This window comes from Trichechus manatus, unplaced genomic scaffold (genome assembly GCF_000243295.1).
Source record: "Trichechus manatus latirostris isolate Lorelei unplaced genomic scaffold, TriManLat1.0 scaffold00059, whole genome shotgun sequence".
In the NCBI taxonomy this organism is placed as follows: Eukaryota; Metazoa; Chordata; class Mammalia; order Sirenia; family Trichechidae; genus Trichechus; species Trichechus manatus.
In genome coordinates, this window is record NW_004443995.1 from 13834994 (window position 1) to 13855500 (window position 20507).

At 36.0% G+C, this 20507-nt stretch overlaps 1 protein-coding gene across 1 annotated transcript in view; it reads right to left on the reverse strand.

Moving 5' to 3' along the window:
- HHIP (hedgehog interacting protein) overlaps nucleotides 1-20507 on the reverse strand; it is a 110267-nt gene that overhangs the window by 85881 nt on the left and 3879 nt on the right. The window contains exons 2-4 of the mRNA XM_004378855.2: nucleotides 17662-17854; nucleotides 10213-10369; nucleotides 9351-9552 (exon numbers count right to left, since the gene is read on the reverse strand). Of these exons, the coding sequence (XP_004378912.1) occupies nucleotides 9351-9552; nucleotides 10213-10369; nucleotides 17662-17854 (552 nt within the window). The remainder of the gene's footprint in view (nucleotides 1-9350; nucleotides 9553-10212; nucleotides 10370-17661; nucleotides 17855-20507) is intronic.

A 20507-nucleotide genomic window follows, 5' to 3' on the forward strand; every position in this document is an offset into this window, starting at 1 on the left:
GCAGTACTTAACGGGTCAGCTGCTTTGTGCTTAATCATCATTAGGCATGTATTCTGAGAAACTCCAGAACAGGGAGTTATTGCATAATGAGGTAGGTAGCAATGCCACACACCTAATGCTACATAGCAATGTTGTAAAAATAAAGTTGATGCTTTATCTAGGGATACATTTAAATAAAAATACATTCTAGGTTTCCTTTTTTGAGTTAAAAAAAGAAAACCCATACATATACATCAGTATAACTTTGTTTTCACGGGACTGCCATATAATCCATAAATTATCACTCAAATCCACTTTAAGGGGGGACTGTTTAAATACTAGGGAGCACAGTTAGCAGTGGCCACTATAGCTTGTGAGCCATTCTGGGGGATGGACCTGTTTTCCTTTCCTTTCCTTCCTTGTCATGTTAGGATGATGGATGATAATAACAGCTGACATTTACAAAGCGTTTCACATTCATGTGAGATCATGCATGTCAGTTGTTAGGGACGACCTTTTATTATCTGTTTTACAGATGAAGAAACTCAGCCTAGCGAGGTTAAATAACTTGCTTAGGGCCAAACAACCAATAAATGGCTATGGATGAAGGTTCTAGAACCCAAGTCTGTGTGCCTGACTCTAGATCCCTGGCCCTTAGCCTCCTCACTGTGCTGCCAGCCAGAACCAGCAGCATCGAGAGTGCTAACACCAATCGTCACCAATCTCTCTTTATTGAACATGCTCCTCAGTCTTTCCTTCTATGCAGTGTTGCTCATCAAAGGCAGTATAGTAGTGTAGCACCATGGCTAACAGCATGGCATCAGACAATCTGCATTTGAAACCCAGCTCTGGTACTGATATTTTACGCAGTTTGTTTAAGCGCTGGGCCTCAGTCTCCTCATCTGTGAAATGGGATAGTAATACCTACCTTACAGGGTTATTTTAAGGATTACAGAGGTGATCTATGTAATGGATTAGCAAAGGAAGTGCTTAAAAGATGGTGGTTATGATTAATAAAAAAGAAGACCAGAGTATCCCTGCTAACATGGTTTGACTGAAGACTGGTATTGGAAAAGAAAAGCTACTAAATGTCTCTAGAAGGGACTGCTGTGGTAGCCTCTATCCCTGAGAGATGGTTTGGTGATGTCTGATATTTTCTTTTAATTAAGTAATATAGCCACTGAAAAACCAATGACAACTGATATCACCAATACATCTTCTCTTCTTTTTCTTCCTAGTCAGAGTGTCTATGGGAGATGGCGGATGCCACATCCAGAGAGATACTTTTTAAAGATGGTAGACAACTTTTCTAGAGTCCAGATTTCTTGGTTTTTCACTTGTTTTAAATTACTAACATAGGACTTCTCAGATTTATAGGCTCTATTTCCATTGCCCTTCAAATCTTAGATAATATAAAGACACTAATGTAAAAACTTTCCTCACTTCAGCTATGACTTATGGGAGCTAAACAGTAGAAGGCAGGCCTTTCCCTACTCAACTGGAGGAACACTGCATATACAACACCAGCTTCTGCTTCAGTAAGAAATACGATGCATGATGGAAAATTACTTAGATTAAACTGGTTTAACCTGACATACACCATTATATATATGTTATGTGTTATGTTAGGTACTGTTGGGTTGGTTCCAACTCATAGCGACCTGATGTACAACGGAACGAAAACACTGCCCAGTCCTGAGCCATCCTCATGATTGTTGTTATGCTTGAGAGCCATCCTCATGATTGTTGTTATGCTTGAGTGCATTATATGTATATATATACACATACTTACACACACACACATATATGTACGTGTGTGCATGTATAGATATATATAAATATATATATATACCCAAAAAAACCCAAACCTGTTGCTGAGTCAATTCCAACTAATAGTGACCCTATAGAACAGAGTAGAACTGTCCCATAGGGTTTCTAAGGAGCAGCTGGTGGATTCAAACTACTGATTTTTTGGTTAACCACTGTGCCACCAGGGCTTCTATACACACACACACACACACACACACACACACACACACATTTATATTTATTTACTAAAAGATTTTATCAATAGAATAGCAAGTGCCAAAATAATGAAATAACAATACCAGAAATAAAAACTAACTTAACCAAACAGAAAATTAAACTGAGATTATTTTGTACTACTAAGGGACATTTTGCTTTATGAAAAATAATTTCCCTCTGTGAGAATTCATAGTAGATTTAAAACAAGATTCAACTTATTTAAAAATTGAAAACAATGTTTTTTACAGAGTACAGGGCATCTGGATGTAATGTGTTAGCAAAACTCAATAAAATATAGTTGGGTTCAAACCATGTCATTACTTCCTTGATGTAAAAAAATAACTGCAGTCAAAAATTTTACTTGCAGATCTCCATTTTGTTTACATTTCAACATAATAGTTGGGAGCGAGAATTATACACCATGAAAAAAGGAAGCACTTAAAAGTTTTTATATTTGAAAAGACTATCCAATTAATTTTCTATCAATTTATAATAAATTTATTTAGTGCATTTTTACCACTTTAGCAATTCTCTTTTAGATGGAGTTTAAGAACATGTAACTTCTAATGTAGTAATTTGATACATTGAAAACTTTTAAAACGTCATTTGTACATACAAAACTTTCCAGAATGGTGATTCTTCTACTGTAATTTTTTTCATCTTTTTTTAATTGTTGTAAAATATATATATATATAAAACACATTTGCCAATTCAATATTTTTCAGGTGTACAATTTTAACTAATATATTTTGCTTTCTTTCAACTTAAAGCATGCTTAAAAGCACAAAGTTCTAACAATTTTCCTGAGGAAGCATTTGATAGACGGCCCCATCATTACCGTATGTATTCATACATGCTGTGTTTCCAATACTACTTTTGAAAAGTGCATTGCTTCTCACTCTTCTGCTTTAACTCATTTCCCTCAAGCAAAAGTACACTAACGTCTCACAGGCTGCCATAAGATTGCAAGTTAAAGACAGAGAAACATGTGAAAGATTAGGTTCTCTGACAAACTTCAGAAAAATAGAACGTCATTCCCCACGGGTCGATGAGCACTTGGATTCCACTGAACCGCCGATGCTCATACTTATGCGTGTGATTTACAAGCATGCCAAATCAGAGGCGGCCTGGCGGGGCTTGCCCCGTGCTCCCCGTGCCCTCCTCCACATGCTCCTGTGACTCTTCGGCACCCGGGCTGCTGTCTCTCAAGGGCCCCACCTCAATGGGCTCAGTCACCCGGACAATCAGCAGCTTTCAGCCTCACGTCCTCTCCTCCCCCAGTAAAAGGACTGCTTCGAAAAGCATCTTTTGAAATGAGGATCCAAGTAGATAGAGAGGGACAGGAGTCCAGTGACACTTGTTCCAATGACAGACAAGTCTTTCAGCTTTGTCCCTGCATGCCAAAAGGGCTGCTGTGGGTGTGAGCCTCTCCGTCCTCTGACCGCTCATGAGAACTGAGTGGCAGAGAACAGTCTTGCTAGTTTCCTGCAGGGGCCACCCTGTAGGTGACAGGTGCAGCCCGGCCTTACTTCTGCACACACGCAAAGCCAAGGATGCCTTTTTGATCTTTGGTAATCAGGGCAGCTGTGCCGGAATGACACCTTCTGGTGTCTGTGTCGTTTTTTACAGCAGTTTACAGATAAGAGCAAACTACGTGTTTTAGGAGCATGAACACTAACAATTTTGCCAACTATCTGAGAACCAGATTCCAAAAAGGAACAAAAAACAGGAGAAAGTTTCAGTTTAATGGGTAAAACAATTTTCCAATGAGAATTAATTGCTGATATTTTTAAATACAATTTTTCAGAGCTTTGTATCAAGAGTCTTCTGCTGCCACCCAAAGGGGCAAACAGTATGTTTAGGCCAAGTAAGTGACAAAATGTACAGGACAGATGACAACTGGTGTCCAAATATTTGTGGTCATTTCAACAAAAGGGCTTGGGAGGTAGACCAGTCAGTGAAAATGTGTCTCATTCAATATGTAACTGACCTAGGCATTTGATTCAGTATAGATCAGTGGTTATCAAACTGGCTACACATTGAAATCACCTGGGAAAGCTTTAAAAAAATATATCAAGGTCTGGGTCCCAACTCCAGAGGTTCTAATTTAATTAGGGCATTGGAGATTTTTTAAAAGTCAGAGGAGATTATAATGCGCAGCCATTCTTGAGAACCACTTGTCTATCCTTTCCAAGGATTTCAGACAGATTAACCTGGTTCTAATGCTTGCCAAGATTCCTGGGCAGCACAACCCAGTTTGCACTTGACTACTAATCAAAAGGTTGGTAGTCTGAACCCACCCAGCGGCACCGTGGAAGAAAGGCCTGGCGATCTGCTTCCGTAAAGAGTACAGCCAAGAAAACTATGGAGCAGTTCTCTTCTGTAATGCATGGGGCCGCTGAGTCAGAATTGACTCGATGGCAACAGGTTTACTTATTTATTTTTTTAGTAATGCTTGCCAGAAATTGTGAGTTCTGATTCAGAATTCAGATATAAGCTCAGTAAAGATTTCAAATTACCAGCATTCTGAAGAAGTTTTTTTTTTTTTTAGCCTGGATATAGATAGTACAATGTTTATAATGTCCCTGTTGGGGATTAAACAGCAACAACAATAACAGCAAAAGACATACGCACACACACATACTGAAGATTTTAAAGTCTGTCTACGTTTGTTTACCCTTGAGCCATCCTTCACAGTTTCAGTATTAGCAGCTAGCTTGTATAGCACGCTATCGCCAAAGAGCTACCAAATCATTGTGCATTTTAAAAGTATGTATCTGTCACACTCTTGGTAATGTCACAAAGCTCAGTCTTTGAGGATTTGCACTGTTGTAAATGGAATCATCTCTCCCTAAACTAAATGGCGGTTAAAATTCATATGGCATAGAATTTAATCCATAAATCTCAACTCTACAACTTATTCCCTATAGCAAAAAGAATTCTTTAGCTTGTGCTTTGCATTTTTTGCATATCACTTATGTTCAGTAAAAGGTAGAGAGTTAAGCCCCCAGGGTACTGAAATCTCTTACAATTTAGACAGCACAACCTGGGTGTTTAAAAATAAGACATCATTTTTTAGCTTCAGTCAGGACCCATTTAGGGAAGCGTTGCCCAGGATCCATAAATGACCAGCTCTTTGCTGATGTTGCTTCTCCAAAGCAACTATAAGAATCAGAGCTGGTAAAGTTTAAGGAGAACAACTATGTCCAGTTCTTTGCCATGTGACAGAAATCACTGTTGTTTCTTAATTGACAGTTAGTGGAGGAGAAATTCCAGGTTCCTTATAGCCAGTACTAACTTTTATAAACTCTTACAAGCAGGAATTCTTCTTTATGTCTCATTTAATGTATCCATACCAAATCAGTGGTCTTTGAGTCAATTCCAACTCATGGTGACCCCATGTGTGCAGAGTAGAACTACTCCATAGGGTTTTCAAGGCCATGACAGGCCTTTCTTCTGAGGTGCCTTGTGGGCTCATACCACCATCCTTTTGGTTAATAGCCAAGCGCTTAACTGTTTGCCCCGCCCAGGACCTTAATATATTTATAATGGTCATTAATTAATGTCAGAGGGGTCTCCACTATGGCTTGTCGCATTTTCATTTTAAAAATATGAAGGTTGGGTTTAGTACATATTATTAACTCTTGTGATCAGAGTATTCCAATCAATACTCTGGTCTGTTAAAAAAGCTTTATGCCCTCTTTTCAGATTTTCAAACGAAAAGAATAAAGAAGTGAATATCCATAATAATTTCTGAAAATTTATAATTTCATTATTTATATAAAATGATTATTGACAAACATAGAATACCGTTACGAACACACTAACCATTCATATACCAAAGAAGCCTGAATAAATTATTGTGAAATAGTTGTGAAATTTTTTTTTTTAACTTCAAGGTCCCTGAGGAGCATATCACCAAAATCAGTGGCATGATCAGCTCATGGATGTGTTGGCATCTGCCCCACAATACTGGCAGTAGCCTCTCCTAACACTTTCCGTCTGTGACCGGTGATGGCAGTCCCCAGGGAACTGAGATGAAGACCAGTGGTAGCATAATCTACTTGAGGCGATAAAGATGTGGTCTCCTTACTCACTACACACACTCAAATACCCACGTGATAGGTTCCTATTTTATCGACATCACGAACAAGAGAATTCAAAATACCTCACTTTAAAATATGACATATTAGTTCACTGGGATAATGGGTTTTGGGCTTTATTTTAAGCCCCAAAAGTCTTGATTCAAAAGAAAAACCTTACAAAGGAGTCCAATTCATAAAACATACAAAAATGGAGCTCTTCTGGAAAAGGGGGGTAGGCGCTGCAGGGGATTCTGCAGAGTTCCTAGAAGCCTGCAGAACACACTTTGATAACCACGGCACCGTTATGTCCTGACACGTACAATTTCAGAACAGATATACTCTCATTCACTATCCCAGTGAACTGGAGTAAACTGAAATAGAGGGACTGTGAAGCCGCCCTAATTTAAAAGGCAGTTATTCTTTAGACAGTTAAACTGAAACAGAAACAAGAACATTATTTTTCAACTTCTTACAGCAAAATTTTCAAGTATTCTGGAGGCTATTTCTCACTTCTATGTTTTATCATACATATCTTTTTAATACAAACATTTGAAAACTGTATATTATTTTCTCAAATATTTGAAAATACATTACTATATTTTTAAAGCAAATCAGCAACATGTATCATGGTACATGTCCTTCCACTTGGTTATACTCCTGCATATGAATATTAAGGAAGTTATCATGATGAGGTTAAATGTATGTACACAAGAATGATAAATAACATTATTTACAATGGTATAAAGAAAATACTGGAGTCATTCTAAATGACTCAAAATAAGGAAATGGAACATTCAAATGAGAGAAAAACTAAAATTTTAAGGAAAGTTTCCATACCTGGGAAAACATGGGACATTTTTAAGTGAGAAAAGAAGGCTATAAAGATGTATATATGATTTAATGTCAATTTTATTTTAAAGCTGCTTAGAAAAAGGCTAAACGAAAACATTTTCTTCTTTGTGCATTTCTATACATATTAATACAGACCTGTATTACCTTTGTAGTCAGGAAATATTAATTTAATTTTAATATATAAACTGGAAGATAATATATCAAAATATTAACAGTGATTTTCTTTTAGTGATAGGATTATAGGGATTACATCAAAAAAAAAAAAACAAAAAAACAAATCCATTGCCGTCAAGTCAATTCAGACTCATACTGACCCTACAGGACAGAGTAAACTGCCCCGCCAGGGTTTCCAAAGAGCAGCTGGTAGATTTGAACTGCTTACGTTTTGGTTAGCAGCCATAGCTCTTAATCAGTGCAACACCAGGGATCCATAGGGATTATAGGTTATCATTATTTGAATATTTTTCCCAACTTTTTTTTTTTTTAAAAGAGAGCATATTTTACTTTCACAGTAAGAAAAATCCATTGCTAGTAAGTAATGAACTTGTAGCTGCATCTTTATTCTTTGCTCATTAGGTACCACTGGCAGTGAATTATCAAGACTCATTTCAGAAGATATTTACTGAACACTTAAACAAGCAAAACACTAATGCTTCACTTTAAAACTGACTTTTGATTATCTGCTCTGAGTTCTAATGAAAAGCTTTTTTGGGAAAAAATTGAAAGTACTGAGTTAAACAGACTTTCTAAGTGATCTGTGCCTTGGTGCCAAAGTCCTTTTCCTTAAAGTTTTACTTCTCTTATGAAGAGTGTCTTGGTGATACTGTTACAATATGAGCTTGAAGGCAGTTGATCCCAACAGTACAGCATTCTCTCTCTCTCCCATTGCCATTAAGTTGATTCTGACTGGTGGCGACAACACGTGTATCAGAGTAGATCTGCACTCCATAGGGTTTTCAGCGGCTATAATCTTATGGAAGTAGATCTCCAGGCCTTTCTTCCTTAGTTAGCACCACTGGGTGGATTTGAATCACCAATCTTTCAGTTAGTAGCCAAATGCCAACCATTTGCACCACCCAGGGCCAACAGTATGGCATTACCTGTATTCTAACTGAACGTGGATTTTACATAATAGGTACTGAATATATCTATATATTTTCTGACTTGTTTCTTCTTGTTTTGGTATCCTTACTTCTGAAGAAAGTTCAACAAAGCAAGGAGGAGTTCATTTCTACATGAACAAAACCATGTTGCCACTGTGTCAATTCCGACTCATGGCAACTCCATGTGTTACAGAGTAGAACTGCTCTGTAGGGTCTTCTTGGCTGTAATCTTTACAGAGCAGATTGCCAGGCCTTTCTTCCTTGGTGTCACTGGGTGGGTTCAAACCACCAACCTTTTAGGTTAGTAGTGGAGTGGAAACTGTGCTGCCCAGGGACCTTTCTATGTGAAGAATAGAAAACCTTTGATTTTTTTTCCAGCTAAGAAATGAAAAGGACAACCAGTTCTTCCCAAATCAAACTGTGACATTGTTTCATTCTAAAATGGTCATGAGCTGTTAAATGTGTCTTAATTTTAATATGCCACAATTTGCTTTACAGTTTAGTAATAATTTTGTACATGTTACTTTTCTTGTGAAACAAACTTGACAATAATTTTGTTTACATATCTGCTTAATTACTTCTCGTGAAACTTCAAACTGGGAAAGAAGGCAATAGATGTGCTTATATATTATATAAACCAACAACTAAACCCATTGCCGTTGAGTCGATTCTGACACTCATAGTGATCCTAGGACAGAGCAGAAGTGCCTCAGAGAGTTTCCAAGGAGTGGCTGTCTGATTCAAACTGCCTATCTTTTGGTTAGCAGCCGAAAGCTTAACCACTGCGCCACCAGGGCTCCTGTATATTATATAGTATAGCGAATTATAGACAAAAAGATTTGACTTACCTGTAAAAACATTGTACAAGGAAGGCACAGTACAAGTATCATTTTTTTTTATGACACAGATACAAACACAGATACGGTAAAAGAATGATTTGCAATTGCCAAAATAACTAAAAGATCTTTTTCACTACTAGCAAACGCTGATATACAATCCTAAGTATTATGCCCACTAAACAATACTTAAATACTTTATGGAGCCCAATTATGTTAATGTGTAAATTACATAGGGAAAGCATGTCAAAATATCAATTTGACTGCACTGCCCAATAGTTAGCAATAACAGAAAACTTAATGTCATTGTCCCGATTCCGTTGCCATAATTATGTTCCCTTTTTGATTTCCTTATTGTCTCCTTAAATACTCTTTCTTTTATTACAAACAAATGCCTTCAATGAAAAAGATAACGCTACAATAAAATTAACATAGCCAGAGCAAAGATAAATAAAATTTAAAAAGCCAACCTTTATTCCACTTTGAACAAGTTTGTGAATGTCCAAATAAGGCTCCTTGAAAATTTCTCCTTCAGGGGTAAGTATCTTGACATAGCCTTCTTTTTCCAGAATGAAGAGACGGTGCGAGCCATCCCCACTATGCAGGGCGCCAACAGGCTGCCGCAGTCCACTCACAACCTCCTGAATACAGAAGCAGTTGTGTTTGTGCTTTCTAAACAAATTAAAGAAAACCAGTAAGCTTTCTTGAGATGAAAGCGGAAACGGATGCATTTAGCATCCTTTTCAAAATACGTTTCCTATAGGAATCAATGGTTTTGGGAATCATGATGTGCTGCTAAGCCAAGGATCATGTTATGATTCTTTTAAATGGAAAAAAACAAAACAGCCTTCTATCAGAAAGTAAAAGAGAGAATTAAAACATGTACATATTTAAAAATTTTATAAGCTTATTAGCTCATCTTTCAGTGACTATAATTATAATTAGCTTTACTCACAATAATTAAACCTATAGAAAGGCACTCAGAGAGAAAGTTCTAAGATCTGTTTATAAAAATCTGATTTGCTAATAATAATTGTGCTGAATATTTCCTCAGCACTGTAAGCTAACAATCATAAAATTCACGTTTAAAACTGTACCCATAAAATTCATATGAATCATTGAGAAGCCAAGCTCATAATATATTAGTAGCCTAAATATAAAAAATACTAAAAACATTTAAACTAATATGATTTTAGAGAAGCAAACTACCAAAAAGAGAGGGAACACCTGGAGGACATAGCTGTTGAGCATAAGCACAGTTGATTCACTGTTAAAACCACAAGATTTGTCAGATTTTTTTTTAAAGATTAAAGTGCATTTATCTTTATGAACCTGCTGATTTCTTCCACTTTGTCATATTCTTCCATCTGGTCCAAGTAATTAGATGCTGGTCCTCTGACTTGTTTTCTTGGGAAATCTGGAAAGCACAACCCACCATCTTTTCTTGCATAGTAAAAGCAAAATTCATCAGCAGTAGTTTGAAGGAAACCTTTAAAAAAATGTAAAAAGGCTCATTAGAAATATTTAATGTTACTGTAAAACTACTTCATTTGAAAAATACATGAGAAAAGAGAATTTTAAAAAATTTCTGATGGTAAACTTCATATAACACACAATTTGCCATATCAACCATTTTTAAGTGTACATTTTTTTCAGTGGCATTAATTACATTTACAGTGTTATGCAACCATCATCACTATCTACATCCAAAACTTTTTCAGCACCCCAAACAGCAACTAAAAAAAGAGAATTTAAAAAAAATATAGATATTATATATGAAAAATATAAATGTCTTTTAAGAAAAAATATAGACTAAAATAAAAGGAAAAAGGAAAGTTGTTTGTGTTTTGGCTTGGAATCCCCACTTCTTCTTTAACCAACATTTAAGAGCTACAGTAAATGTGAAATAATATTGTGTTGGATATTTTAAAAGGCTCATAAGAAATACGCATTAATACAAACCAGTAATAATCTTATTGTTGAACTGCCTTCCAAGCTCCCCCTGCTTAGCATATGTTGCACCTGTGAGCTTACCTGATTACTAGTTAGCATTTTTCGCTTACAATACTAAACAACATTTTAAGAAGGAAAAAAAAAGAGAATCAAGAAAGAGGTAGACCATCAGATGCCAGTTTTGGTCATTTTACAATATTTATTGTATTCCTACCCATATATGATTAAATAATAAATCTAATGACTATCCTCAGGTCATTATACACTATAATAAATGACTGACTCAATGTACAATGATCAAGCAATTAATTGATTAATTCATTAATAACAAAGCCACAATTTTAAGACATTTAGGTGCCTTTCTCTGGTATATTACTTAAAGGAGATGACGATTTATTTTGTATATGCAAAAATTATATTTAAAAATCCCTTCATTCCTGTCAAGCAGCCACCATTACTGTCCTTACTTCGTATTTAGAAAACAGAGACAAGAAGTATCATGAAGTCAGTGAGTCAGAGGATGAGCTCAAATTCTGGTCACTAGTATCCAACACATAGGAGAGACTTAATATTTGTTTAACGAATGATGAAACAACAGAAAAAATAGTTCAACGATTCTTGTCAATAAGGAAGACATTTTGAAACACTCTAAACTTTTAATTGACCTTCCGTGGTCAGACTCAATTTTTTAAGGAAAGCTGACATACCATCAACTCACCAAAAATACATAAATATAATAAATAAATTAAAAAAAAATGACCCAAAACAAAAATGCAAAAGACTTAATAGGTTTCAAAGATTTTTTTTTCTGCTATGTTAGGAATTTTTATCAAATACAAATAGCTATCTTTGAATAAGAAAGAACTTTATGACAAAAACGTAATTTTAACATTACTTTTGCAGTTTGAGTTAATAAAGTGTTGGTTTTCTTGAAAGGAGAGCATAGCAGTAAGATTCACTTACATACTTGGATTACTTCTACTCTCAAAAGATGATGTCATTGCTAGAGCTGGCTTTATATGCATTCCTAAATTCCTGCTTCTGGTCTCAAATTTATATTATACTCAAAGTTTTGATTTTTATCTAACAGGTTAGATTATTGTACTCCTATTAGTTTTGGGAGAAAGGCACTTGTTAACTTAGTTGAAGTTAAGAAGTTATAAAACAGATCCAGAATAGCAAAGGTTTGTAAGAACAAGTGAGACTTATCAATGGAGCCTGAAAGACACTAAAAAGTTTATTTTCTGTAAGCTTGACCTCCGTCCCCCACAAACCTAAAACTAATCTTAGAATCTGAAGGTCTTAAATGATTGAAGCTTTATGTCCATTCTGGCCAAGGTTTTGGGTGAAATGGATCATCCCTAAGTTTCTGAGATAGACTCTTCAAGGCCAATTTCTGACCAGGCTATGGGGCAAGTGCTTATATTTGCGAACCAGGCAAGTAAGAGCAGATGTCCTTGGGAGTGTGCGTATGGCCGGAGATGGAAAAAAGAGACATGGCAGCTGGGCAGGGTGCTCCACAGGAGAGGCAAGGCAGCTGGAAGGAGGTTAGCTTTCCTTGTGAAAAAATTTAGGGATTAGAAACCGGGGAGAGGAATGAAGGCCAAAGCATTTACTCACCTTCAGCAATTTGCTGTCTGCAATGGACTTTTCTCCTCTGTTCTTTAATGACTAAATATACATATGAAAACTGCCTAGTAGAGTTAGACAAGTCTCTTAGAGGTAAAAGGAAAACTGAGTTGCTAAATCAAACTTTTTGCAGTTTTATGCTAGATCTTATTTTGGATCTATACTCTGCATGCATGATAATCACATGGAGATATATATATATATGTACACACACTACCTAAGTGACACAAATGGTTAAGCATTTGGATGGTGATGGTTCGAGTCTACCTAGAGGTACCTTGGAAGAAAGCCTTCGCAATTTACTTCTGAAAGGTTACCAAGCCAAAAACCAAACCCATTGCTGTTGAGTCGACCCTCTAGGATGGAGTAAAATGGCTCCCATAGGGTTTCCAAGGCTGTGCATCTTCACGGAAGCAACTGTCACATCTTTCTTCTGCAAAGCAGCTGCTGGGTTCGAATCGCCAACCTTTCAGTTAGCAGGAGAGCACTTAACCACTGTGCCACCAGGGCTCCTTCTGAAAGGTCACAGCCACCGAAAATTCTATAGAATGAAGTTCTACTCTGACACACGTGGGGTCGTCATGAATTGGAAGGCAACCGTTTTTGTTTTTTGGTACACACACATATACACACACACACCCCACACATGTATATGCCATGCTTTACATATGTACCATCAAGCAGCAAGATCTCCATGTCAATATCATGCATGAGAAAGACTACATACTATGGACATACTTATACCGCAGTGTGTGGGGTTTCAGGGCTCCATATAGTTGATTGGAGCCCTGGTGGCACAGTGGTTAAGAGCTCGGCTGCTAACCAAAAGGTGGGCAGTTTGAATCCACCAGCTGCTCCTTGGAAACTCTATGAGGCAGTTCTACTCTGTCCTACAAGGTAGCTATGAGTTGGAATCGACTAGATGGCAACGGATTTGGTTTTTTGGTATATAATTGATTAATGCAAAAATTTGTTTTAATGTAATTTTGCCTGCAGGGTCACAGAAATATTTCAAAGTGTAATTCATAAGAAATTGAGTTTGCTTTTTAAAAAAATCTTGAATATTCCAGCATTAGAGTCTGAAACCAATACCATACTAAAGGGAAAATTAATGAACAACGCTGGTGGCTGTTCCATTTTATAAGGAATTATCAGCTGGGGACAAATATGAGGAAATGAGAAATTGTTTTCAAATGGAACATCTGAAGATTAATGAGTGCAGAGTCATAAACTCTGTGGCTTCAGAGGTACTACACTCTCGTAACAAATAAAAATACAGAATTTAACAATGAATTACTCCTAGCTTCTTACAGAACCTGGACAAACTGAATAATTTAAGTGCGAAGGAGGGAGCCAGTTCAGGAGACTTCTACATAAAAATATGGGCATTTTTCTTAAAATCATGTATTTGAATTGAAATACCTAACACCTTTATTAGAATTTACCTTAATGATTTTGCCGTGGAAAACGATGAATAACATGTATTTTTCAGTAAAGAGCTTACTCCCATGAGAACAAGGACCTGATTTCAGGATATTGGGGTAACATTTATTGCTAGGGACAGTGTAATTTACCAAATGGTACCCTTATGTTTTTTTTTAAAAATAAGCTGCTGTGGAGTCGATTCCAACTCATGGTGACCCCAGGTGTGTCAGAGGATAACTGTGCTCCGTAGGGATTCAATGGCTGATTTTGGGGGAGTAGATCGCCAGGCCTTTCTTCTGAAGCATCTCTGGATGGACTAGAACCTCCAACCTTTCAGTTAGCAGCAATTAACCCTTTGCACCACCTAGAGACTCCTAATAATTTATCAAATACTTTTGACCTGTAACTATTAATTCTCTTAGATCATGAACCCAGTCCCACTGAACCACAAAGCACTCTGTAAACTACCAACAGGTAAAATAAATACTCCCTTTTGGGATACTGAGGAGCCCTGGTGGCTCAGTAGTTAAAGTATCCAGCTGCTAACCAAAAGGTTGGCAGTTCGAATCCATCAGCAGCTCCACAGAAGAAAGATGTGTCAGTCTGTTTCTATGAAGATTTACAGCCTTGGAAACCCTATGGGGCAGTTCTTCTCTGTCCTGTAGAGTCACGATGAGTCAGAATCAACTTGACGGCAGTGGGTTTGGTTTGGCTGGGCTATTCTGAGCTGTAGCTTTCCTTTCAGCATGCATTCTAGAGAAAAATCATTTTTTTCTCATTATACATGCTACTCATATGATAAGGAAAAGAAAAAAAGAGCTACTGACTCAGGGTCAGTTAAGGTCTGCCCTGGAGAGTATTTTCTAGTAGAGCTAGTGGATTTTTATGTATCCATTAATTCCCTCTGATTTGCTCTCTGTGGGACTAATAAGACACACGTGCAAAATACTTGACTGGAGTTAGGAGTAACTGTGGAACAGAGAATCTCAATGGGATCAAACCCTTGACCTTGGCCTCACCAGCAACATCATTAAGCCAACTGAACTAATTGTGTGCAGACATTTCACACTACAATAACCTACAGCTGAGGAGATGACAGTCTAAGAGTTTTGATAAAAATAATTACGACAATAGATATAAAGGAAGAAGTGAGGCTATACATTCTATGTTTTCCACAGAGTGTAGTATTCCCTCACTTATTGACTAGGAAACGATCTACCCTCCTGATCATAATTCAGGCAGAAGAAAAGTTCTGTGGGGTTGAGCAGGGAGTATCTGTTTTTTTTTTTTTTAAATATAATTTTGGGATTTTTAGAAATTTTAAGAATTTACCTCCCTAAGTAACACATTTACAACTAGAGAATATTATGATTTAATAAATCTCTAGTGCACCCTTCCTGTATTGCTTTTCTCATTTTGGGGATAATAAGCAAGCAATGACTATTTCTGAATTAAACTTTTTAGCGAGTAGCTCTTTTTCAGGTATATGGGTATTCTAGAGCTATGAAGGCAAAGCAAAGGGATAGATAGATCATCTCTATATTTACTTCTTCATGTATGGAAAATGGGCGGAAAATGAAGATGTCTCCACAATTGTTTTCTCTCTCTTCCAATTCTTGCCAGCATTTGCCTTCCCTTAGCAAAATATATCCCTTAGGGCATCTTCCTATTCAAGTTTTCAACTTGTAGAAAGAAAAGACAATGTTAATGAGGATAGTCAAAATATGTTGACTAGTTCCTGATAAAAAGAATAAAAAACTAGCTGTTTTGCACAGTTTGGAACTTGAGGGACAAGTAAAGCATAACATTAAATAGACTTGAAAAAATGAAAAGATCATAAATTTTCTTTCTTCATATTTTCTAAAAAATTAGTGTTCTAGAATTTTAAAGATTCTTCTGTGTTGGGGCAGAGGCTGAGGGGAAGATTACCACATTATTCATCATACTTTAGGAAACGGTAACCTACTGCTAAAGATCAGTCTACCTAACCAATCGATTAACATAAGAGTGTGTTATTACAGCATGCTTTGGGGACAAGTATTTAGAGTGATTATTAGCATCTGATGGATGCAGGGGAAGCCCCTCTACTTGTTGCTAAAGCCTATGGCCCTTGCTAGAAAAACTCCCTCACTGAGCCATCCACCACTAGAGTGGAGCTTTCATCTGGTTATCTTTCAAGGCAGCCTGGGTGGCCACCAAAAGCACTTGACATCTTGATGCACTTCAGCAGTTTTACATATATACAAACTTTGTAGAAAAATAAATTTGTCATTCGTCACCACATATGTTGATCTGGGGGGGTGAGTTACTTGCAGTCTTGCCTCCTGAGCTGTTTGCTGGGCTCTCTCTCTTTCAGTGGCTATTGTTTTTGTTTTGTTTTGGAAACTAAAAGAGTTTGAAATCTATAAAGACCCCCACAGATGAGTCCCCAAATCCAGCATAGTTGTATTTATCTAAAATAGATAAATGTGAACAAAAATGCTAAGTGCTGATATCACTTTTAACTTATAGTGATAAAGGCAAACCTTCAAGACTTGAAGTTTGCAGCAAACCTTGATGGTATCTAATCTGTAATCGCTTCTCCACAGGCTGCGGAGGCAACTGTGACCTATTCTACTTTGCTTTGGGGAACATGATAAAGGGGAAGGAACAGCTGGTTTAAGAAAAGTCTTAGAAACATCGCTAAAGTTTATAAAGACAAGGATAATATTTTCACATGGAATGGGTTTAGATACATGTTATGCCATACCAGAGGAAGCAAGCAACCCTAGTCAAAATGTTTTCTTAGGATATTAAGAGATTCCTATAAAAATAAAAAATCGACACTTTTCTGGGTCAGAGAAAAAAGTAAAATGTACATAGTAGTTTCAAAAAACTCCCTAAGTGCATCCTACAGTTCTTGAAGCTTATCTTTTACCAAAATGCCATTTAGATTTATAAACTGTTAACTTTAGTAGATTTGTTTGTGACTTCGCTTAACTAAACAGAATCTGTCTTGTTAAATTCTTTCTACCTCTACATTGATTCTTCCAACTAAAACAACAACAGAAAATTTACAAACTTTGTCTTTATAGTAAAATGAATCAATGCCTAAGAATCTATATGTTTATTATTAAGGTCCAATACATGATAGTGACTAGGTATGTCTGTGACACTCCAAGCATAAGAACTTCTACGGCGACCCTGTCCATCTTCTCCTTGTATAACTTTGGTTAAGAAATTTAACAACTCTTGAGGCTCAACTTTTCTCATCTGTCAAATGAAGATGGCTCCATTTTTCCTACTTACCTCAAAGGGTTTTTGAGGAGCAAATTAGTAATTATATGTGACAGTGCTTTGTAAGACATTACTTATTTGGATTTCTAATCATATTTTATTTAAGGAAGTATCTTAGAAGTCAGTGGGCAATCCCCAACTATGTATCAGCTGTGTAGAAGAGGAGGCTACCTTGATATTGATACTGATGGGTAAAGAAGCCACCAATAAGAAATTTGTTTTGAAAATCCAATGAGTGTAAAGATTATCAACTATATTATCAGTTTAATAAAAAATGTAAAACATTCCAACAAAACCCACATACTACTTGTAGAATGAAACTGCAATACTCCTTTTAGCAGCAATAAAAGGTTAAGAATCTGGAAAGGTTAATTATAAGGTAAAATAGGTATTTTGAAAGGCAAGATAAATTTTACATTCTCATGAGCAAACACTTGAAGACAGGTATCTTGCAAGGATATTCTTCAGTAGTTTGTTTAATTTATACTTTTATTTTACCTGGGATGTGGCCTCGGCAAGTATAAAAAAATTCTTTGCAATAGTCTTTGCAAAGCAGGGGAAGTACTAGGTCTCTTTCCAAGACTTCTCTCTCAGGTGAGTGGAACAGGTTCTGAGAATGTGGAGAGCAATGCGCACATTTGATTTCTTCCAGTAACTTCCTGCATTCTGTGTTGTTGGTAACAGAAAATATCTGAAAGCCATAAATCAGAAACAAACTTCTTTTAAGTTATGTAGAATTATGGTTTTTTTTTCCCTGTAATAATGCAAGTAGGAAATGCAATTGACTGGTAAAAAATTACTGTATCACAATACAGAATGCCTTTATAAGGAAGGATATATCAGTACGGTCTCTTGGGTTAGGATGGAAGATCAAAGGGTAAGGATGCTTAAAGGTGCTTCTTACCCTTACAAACTAAAAGACAATTATATTTAGACCTTTTAACCCTTTATCACTTAACTGCCTCAAAGTATATATTGACTGATTTTTAACTTTAACAGTAATAAATGCCTTTATCAACTGGTAAGCAAAGCAGAATTTTTTAAGACATAGCTTATTTGTATCTTAGGTAAAAAACTGTTTCACTCCTGAAATTCCTAATATGATATTCTCAAAGATGTAACTAAATTACATTTTTCTTTTTATTTCAATCAATTTTCAATCTACAGTATACATAGGGAAAGCTTTCTAAAGTGAGGAAATATCTGCCTTTCATGGTCTATAAAAATAATATCTGAAACTGAATCAAACAGGCTTAAGACCAATTTTTATTATTCATTATATCTTAGCCAGGAAAAACTTTCTAACTAGTTCCTCAGGTATGTTATATACATGAATAAACACAAGTTTAATGAAAGTGCTCTTGTGTAATATTCAGTGAATTTTAATGAAACAAGCCATTCTTTTATCATTAGTTTTAAAATGTTATATCTTTTATTTCAATAAGACCAATTTGGGAGTTATTGATTCATTGAGGTTAGTAATTTGTAGATAAAATTGGTCTCGGTGTCTAGTACTAACTTAAAAAAACCGACTTCAGGGGCTCATCTAATAAATGTAGACTACATTATCAGCAAAACGTTTGAGACATGAACATAGTGTTTTCTAAAATCAAGCATTGATTTTTCACACTAAAACTATACCATAAGAAGACTGAATTTTATATTTTTCCTAATTCATACAACTATAATTATTTATTTAGACCTATGAACTGAAATTAATAATTTGAATTCTAGATCACTGTTCAAAGTAAATATTTCATTCATAAGTTGAAGTTCCAATTTGAATAGATCATATGGCCTCTATTTTTTATGATAAAGATATTCTAGGTGATCACAAAATTTGGGTCTGACAAAGCAAAGTAACTAAAAAATTGTTGAATATAACTATTTAAAATTTCAAAGGAAGTTACTCTATTTTGGAAAAAAATATACATCTATACGATGTGTTGTAACTATCTGCAATATTCAGAAAAGTTACTAATCACAATCGCATTTGCATTTTAGTTTTTATCAATTTATTTAAATGACAACTGCTTAAATGGTTAAAGTTTTCTAAAAGGAAACATAACCCAGACACTTAGAATTTGCATTCCAAGAATGTTTTAAACGTCTTTTATTGTTCATACTCTGGCAGACCTCACCAGATCTATTCAATATTAATAGTGTTCAACTTGGTTCTGTTTGTTTATCATATAACAGTCCTCTGAGAACAAAACAACTGCAGGATATTGAAGCCACCTCTATTACTGGCTGGAAAACTGGGATGTAACTACCTTTGCTTTTATGGAGAATATGCATGCTTCTATTTTTTAGAGCTGAAACCAAATGATCCCCATACACCTTCCCAGCTGCTCTCCAGGAAGCACGTGATTTTAGTGCCTAAAGAATTTTGTCTTTTACAATTTTTGGAATGTGTCCTGGCCACAAAATCTCTCATCAAAAGTTTCAGGAACGGGATTCAATAAATTATCTGGAATCAAGTATCATATTATTCTTTTTAAAGTTTCAAGCTGTTCCGGCCCAGCAGGATGGTAACATTTTGCTCTGTGTGAGGTCTGCAGTGTAAATACCTATTTGAAGATAGATAGAGCCATCATTCTGGCTTTGGTTTCAATGAACCAATAGTCTTAGTGAAGTCAATTAAACTGACTTAGCCAAAGCGGCAGCACTGTTTTAGACGGATGAGCATGGGTGTGTAGGGTATTTTTTCTTCTTCTTTTGCCTGTGTGTGTGTGTGTCTGCACAGATCTTAACTTTACGTCTGACAACGTCATCAATCTTACGAAGAAATTTAAGCTAATTTCCTGTTTCAATTTTTAAAGGCCATATAAGAAACCATCAGATTATAGTGGTTTAAACTAAATATACTTTGGAAATCATGTTAAACTTCGAAACATTATTACAGCATGCCTAGTAATGTTTGTGGCTGTTGCTGACTAACTTACAACATCTGGAAGGTGATCCTTTAATCTTTAGCCACATGAAAGTAAAACCCATAGAAGAAAGGTAAGATAAATACTGGAATACACAATAAAGCGTGGCCTACAACGATAGCTTATCAACAAACTGTAAAATGGGTGACAGAGACCTTCTGTATTTCTCTTTATTTATTAAGTAACGAAACAAAAAGGGGTAAAAAGGCACCCACATGAGTTCAATGAGTGGACAAAAGAAGAGAATACATGACAGTATATTAAGATGTCGCCTTAAGATCACTTGGTACACAAAAAAGTTATTTCTAAAAATCATATGCCTGCAAGGTTGTTCAGCTGTTGGGTAGAACACATGCGTCTCAGGACTATAGTGCTGGATTATGTCATTAAAGAGTTCAGTTTCAATTTTAG